Source organism: Carya illinoinensis, chromosome 10 (assembly GCF_018687715.1).
Source record: "Carya illinoinensis cultivar Pawnee chromosome 10, C.illinoinensisPawnee_v1, whole genome shotgun sequence".
In the NCBI taxonomy this organism is placed as follows: domain Eukaryota; kingdom Viridiplantae; phylum Streptophyta; class Magnoliopsida; order Fagales; family Juglandaceae; genus Carya; species Carya illinoinensis.
The window spans coordinates 24643508-24650011 of NC_056761.1; the positions used below are offsets into that span (position 1 = coordinate 24643508).

Consider the following 6504-nt stretch of genomic DNA (forward strand, 5'->3'; position numbering starts at 1 on the left):
ACCCTCATCAATTTATAAAATTCCTTATTGTTTCCTTAATGGACATAGGCCTCAACTATATCCACCAGCCACCCCACCATTGCCCTACTTAGAGAGATAAATTTACTCACTTTTCTACTCCTGCCTATGATTCTAAGAGACTTGCCATCCTCTCTTGAGAAGAAGAAAATCTTTTGAGTCCACCAATAAATTCCTCAATGAGCCCATCACAGAATAAAAATATTTGGCTCCTAGATGATGGTAGATTGACTTCGGTTTTATGGATGAAGTGGACTTTTTTCATAGGATTTTATGGTGTGGAATTTTTTTTTTTATTGGTGATTTTATGGTGTGGAATTGTAGGGCTTAAAGGTGTGAAATTGAGGTTGGATTGTAGCAATTGAAGGAATTTAAGAACAAGCTTCTAGACATTGCACCAGGACTTTCTGCACTTCAGCCTTTGGGTTTAGGACAAGAAACACATCGTATAAACTGGAAGAAAGCTTACCACCAGGGGTGCTGGCTCAATGGTTCTAGGATTACTCCCAAGTGATCTGGCATATAATAGGTCCTAGGCTCAAATCTAAATATGAATTCACCTTAGACTACTGGTATTAGGCACCTAAGGATTCATTGAATTCCTTAGTGGGGATGGGGTTTAAGCTATGGCTCAAACCCACTTAAGAGAGTGCCTATGGCTTCCCACTGTCTAAGCCGCTCATGTCCGTTCCCACCAAATAGGGTGCTACAATGGTCAGGCTCAGGTAGGGGCTGCCTCTAGTTGCCCCTCCTACCCTTTTATTACTTAAAAAATTCAAGGAAAACCTCATAGCTGCTGAAGTCAATGAAATCTAAGTCATAAAGAAGACAATAAAATCCAGGGAAATCAACTTGGCATCATTCGTTGCAATATGTGCAAGTTTTAATTAAGGGACATAAAAAAAAAAAAAAATTATATATGCACATACGTAGTATGTACATAGATAACTATATAGCAAGGGTGTGTCTACATGTATCTATGTATACATGCACGTATGCAAACATTTATATATATATATATATATACTTATCACTTATTATATTGCAAATGGTGAAAACTCCAAGACTACTAATTTATACATTCAAGAATCAAGTAAATATCATTTACATTTACCTTGACAAATCCACTAGTTGAAGACCAAGGTTCAGATGTCCATGTGTTTGTCTCCCAAAGATAAAATGTTCCATCACTACAAAGGAACACACTGATCAGCTCGAATACCCCAAACTGACTCATGTTTGATCAATATTAAGATTAGTGAGATCAAAGTGCAGTCATTTAAGATAATGACCATACAATTTTGCAGCAAAAAAGTAATCTCCAGTAGGCGACCACTTCATCATTGAGATACCCCCTAATCCTCGTCGAATGGGAGTGCCCACACCTGGAAATTGATTGGAAAACTAAAATATATATCCGGAAACAAGATATTAACTTTTCTGTTTTAAAAGTTATTACACAAACACAAAAGTTTAAGGTCAACAAGGGTGGACATGACCCAAAAATTTCGAACAAAATGATCGAATACACTCAACTCTGCTCAACAAGCCAGATTTTACTTGTAAAGAAAGTAGTTGGAAGTAGGATTTCTTTCTTCAAATATTATATCAAATGATCTTTCTCCAAAATTAGATTAAAAAAATATATACTAAGGAGAATGAGGGGTTCCTTCAAATGTTAAAACTTGTGATCCAAGCTTCACCCTTTATTTACCCAATAAAAGTTTATCATCAACTACTTTTGTAAATCCTTTATATTTAAGGGCTTTGGAGACAATTTTATGTTATATGGTGTCATCTCTTCTGAGTTTTAACTCATGCTAAGATGCCAAAAGCCTCTAACAAAGTATATCGAACTGGCAAAGATAATAGGGAAAACATAACAATAACAGCGGCATCCTCTAACAGGGTAAATCAAACTGGCAAAGACAAGTGGGAAACAGAAAAAAGTGTTAACAGAAACTAACATCAAATACCATAGACATACAAAGAAGAGCATTGTTATTATACCTTGAGCAACATCCCATATGGTGAATGACGAGCTCTCATAAGAGGCAGAAGCCAAATACGTGAAAAGAGGTCAAGGAGTTTCTACATTATACTGATTGACAAAACCTTAAGAAAGATAATTTTTCAGAAGGCCTACAGCTACTGTATAAAAAATTAAAAAGTAAGGCTCAATGGCCTAAATAGTAGTGGTTTATATCAAATATATCAAGAATACAACAAGTATAAAGCATATTTGCTAAAGGTTGGATAAAATCTGTCACATTCAAAAGAAAGAACATAATGTGTGGCTAAAAAAGCACGGTGTGACACTTGACCAATAATAATGACAACAATGAGCATGACATCTGAAATTCATGTAATAAATGAAACTATAATTAATTAAGTACTCGAATTATATTGGATATCTTCCATCTGGACTCCATGAGAGTGCACTAATTTGTTCATTATTTGGACTTTGAAGGAAATCCACCAGGATATATTGCACACCAGAGCCCCTAGAGACAGTTCCCAAGAATGAAGCAGCACCAGATCTCACAGATGCTGCATTGCCTGGGAAAGAAGCAGCCCAAATGCATATTCCACCCCTAAAAGTCAAATTCCGTCAAATTATTGAGACATATGGACCTTAAGAATATAGCTTCATTAAGTGGAATATAATGATTGTGATACTTGCTTGCATGCTACAGAGAGCATCCTCCCAGCATTTGGCCTCCACTCAAGTACTTTAACATCTCTTTGCAACTCATTTGTTAAAATGCAGGGATCCTTCCCTTCTGAAAAAAATTATTAATTCAATTGGCATCATTTGAAAGAACTTTAAAGGAGATCCAACCAAAAAAGGCAGATTCTGGAAAATTAAAAAGAACCGACTTGTAATGTGAAAAAAACATGATAACAATTGGTAAAGCATGCATAAGTTATTGACCTGAATCCTCATAGTCACGGACCATAACTTGATTCGACCCAGATATGAATGCAATAATATGTTTATGATGGTGCCAGCTTACTCCATGAAGATCAACCTCCAGTAACATGTTTACCTGTAAAATCAGCAATGTGTGAACTCAAATCTAAGAATGTTTTAGCCACTTTCTTGAGGAGGTGGTTCTCAAGGGTAATTTCTAATACGAATGTTACCATTATTCACCTCGACTTTCTAACATTCAGTTACATGACCACGACAGGAAAAAAAATAAGGTTCTAGAGGTGTCTATGACATACTAGGACAGGCACAGCAAGCCACAGGATGTAATAATAACCCCTATACATTTTTTTTTATAAGTTATCATAACGCCTATACATGCCACTCTTAATACTTGCAGCACAACTATATGCTTACATAGAGCAATGAAGATCCACCACCAAAGTGGTATCATTTGCGGATCAACTTGTTGGGGTCTAGGCTAAGGCTCAAACTCAACTTTATGGGAGCGCCTATGGCTTCTTGCTGTCCAGGCCCATCTTGTCTGGTTCCCAACGAGTAGGATGCTACTATGGCTCCCAATTCCGGTTGCCCCTCCTGCCCTTCTCTACTTAGCAAAAAATTTTGTAAATCCAATTGATGATTTCTAAATATCTAAATTCCCTTTGTTTCACATGAATATATGGCTACATTACAGTCATATAGTTAACCAAGAAGTCATTGAACTAGTAAAGTGGCAATCTTCTACTTATAACTCAGGCGACCAATAGTTACATACAATTGCTATGCATACACCAATTTTTTTGATAAGTAAATACGCGAAAATTTTTTTTTTTTTATTTGGCACTGGGTGTCCAAGAACAATGTCCCAACAAATCCTGGGAAATTTGAAGATTTCTAAATTTAATAAACTTAATTTTCAAGTGTAATGGGAAAAGAGTCATACGTCACTAGGATGAAAGAAACGTTTCAGGGGTTGACCGAGAATTCCCTGCAATGCTGCCACTAAACCCTTTCTCTCAGCATTATCAGCGGGCATACTTCCATGTTCTTGTTCTGTGTCCTGCTCGGGGCTAGGCAACACCGTTTGATCAGAGTGAAATGGAATCGGGCTGAATACCATTCCCTACATCAATTACTTCCAAAACTTTCAGTAGGCCATAGCGATGCAATAACATTCATGTATACGCCCACACACAGTCATACACGAACGCGCGCATAAATGGATTCGAAAAACAAACATATATATATAATATATATGTTTGTGTGTGTGCGCGCGCGCATTCAAAATGAGCAACGATGACTTACAAGAAGTTTGCCATAAGTATCCTGGCTTCGATCGTCCGACAGATTCTCAGCGACAACTGCAGATTCTTATGTGTCAGTATTACTTTTAACACATTTTTTGGAATCAGAAACCCTAAAATCCTCGCAACCGATCCTACATACAACACGCAAGTGTGTGTGTGTGTGTATTCCTAGAGAGAGAATTTGTGTGTGTGTATTCATTGAGAGATATAGAACAAAGTGGGGATTCATACTGAGGTCTCGATTGATTTCACAGATGGTGACGGAACCGGTAAGAGGAAACGAAGGCATAATGGTTGCAATAATTAGTGCGGTTGTGGACTACATATGAATTTTGCTCGTCACTGCGGTAGTGTTCAGTTCAGGCAAATACCCTCTTTTAACTTCTTTCTAGCCGGACCCCCGCCCCGGGGGGGGGGGGGGGAGAGTGTGTAATTCGGTCCATCACCCCCGGACCGGACCGGACAGGACATCCATAAGGACCGGTCCAATTTTTTTCCTTTTTTTCCAAATAAATTAATTAAAAAACTTTATTTAAATTACTAAATTATTAATTTAGATTACGTAACTAACTCATTAAAAAAATATTTTATATAGTCAATGATAATAAATTAGATGAAAATTACATCATTAACTTATAAAATTACTATATAAAAATAATATATTAAATTATTAAAAATATTTTTAAAATATATATAGGAGTTCAATCCGTTCAGTCTGATCCAATCCAGTCCAAAATTTATAGAATCCCGAGATTGGACTGAATGGTTCCAATCCACAATTTTTAGGACCGAGATTGGACCAATGGTTTCAATGCAAATGGGTCAATCCAATCAATTTTTTGGGTCCAAATTGGCCAGCTTACACCCCTTGCAGGAGTTCCTGACTTTGTGTCTCCTTCAATTTTGCAAAACTTTTATTTTATCTCATTTTATAAACATCATTTCATAACATTTTTTTTTTAGAAAATGTTGCTTCGTATTAATAACCTCAACCAAGAAGGTTGTGAATACAATGAGGATAGTCCTCTACATGAATTGAGTCCTCTTACAATTCTACAGAACTCTTAGCCAAGCAGTGAGCCATTGTATTGGCCTGTCTAGGTACATGTGAAATGGAATAGGATTGATAATGGACTAACAGTTTCATAATGTCTTGAAATATTGAACCAGCAGAGCTCCAATTTTCATCCACACCTGTAATGCAATTAACCACTTGCATGGAATCCCGTTCAAAGACGACAGTGTTAAGGCCAATTTCAATACCAAATTACACTGCTCTCAAGGCTACTAGTGCTTCTCCCAGCACCTTTCAGGGAAGAAGGCACTGGAGCTTCTAAGGGTAGCTGTCACTTAGCCATTCCAATCCCTGATTAACACACCAATGCCCACCCTGCAATTGACCTTGTCAATGGCCATGTCCCAGTTTACTTTGTGGCAGTCTAAAGGAGGCTTGCACCACTTGGGAGGAGGTTAAACATGAGAAGTTTTCATCTGCTAATGTCTATCTAACACGTTCAGCTCTAAGATGCTTGTGGAGACAAGTTTATTTATATTTATCAGGATACCCTAAAGAAAATTGAAGACTTCTCAAGGTTGAGCCTGTAGCTCGAGGCTAATTCATATGAACTTAGAATGCTATGCAGCCTACTCCATTCCAGTAGCTAAGCCTTAGAAAAGACAAGGCTATCATCTCCAAAAAATAGTTGATTAACAGTCAAAGAGCCTCGAGTAATAGAGAAGCCAGAAATTAGACCCTTTTGGTCAGCTTGGTTCAATGCAAAATTAAGCACTTATGAAAAAAGGATGAACAAGTAGGGAGAAAGGGAGTCTCCTTGTCGGATGCCCCTTGTAGGCTTGAAAGATGCTTGAGGTGAGCCATTGAGGAGAATTGAGTAAGACACGGTCCCAATACACTGCATGTTAAGATCAATCCTCTTCCTGTCAAATCCCATCTTCTACAGCACAGTTTGTATAAAAGTCCACTCTAGCATATCATAGGCCTACTCATGTCAAGTTTGAGAGCTATGAAACCCTCTATGTGCTTCCTCATTCTATTCTGCAAGGAGTGGAGAAGTTGATACGCCACGATGATGTTGTCAGAGATCATCCTACCCAGTACAAAGGCACTTTGGGTGTCTGAAATTAAGTGGGGCAGGATGACTTTTAGACTGTTGGCAATAGCCTTTGCAATGATTTTATAGAACACATTACAAAGGCTAATGGGTTTGTAGTCAGTGACATACA

General features: G+C 37.6%; 1 protein-coding gene across 1 annotated transcript in view; it reads right to left on the minus strand.

Annotated features, from left to right (window-relative positions):
* The window catches only part of LOC122279437 (aladin), a 31065-nt gene extending 26414 nt beyond the window's left edge, over positions 1–4651 (minus strand). Inside the window, exons 1-9 of the mRNA XM_043090115.1 lie at positions 4492–4651; positions 4259–4314; positions 3897–4076; positions 2954–3068; positions 2702–2801; positions 2433–2612; positions 2029–2087; positions 1316–1403; positions 1133–1208 (exon numbers count right to left, since the gene is read on the minus strand). Coding sequence (XP_042946049.1) covers positions 1133–1208; positions 1316–1403; positions 2029–2087; positions 2433–2612; positions 2702–2801; positions 2954–3068; positions 3897–4076; positions 4259–4314; positions 4492–4549 — 912 coding nt within the window. The 5' untranslated portion in view covers positions 4550–4651. The remainder of the gene's footprint in view (positions 1–1132; positions 1209–1315; positions 1404–2028; positions 2088–2432; positions 2613–2701; positions 2802–2953; positions 3069–3896; positions 4077–4258; positions 4315–4491) is intronic.
* Between the last annotated feature and the right edge of the window lie 1853 nt (positions 4652–6504).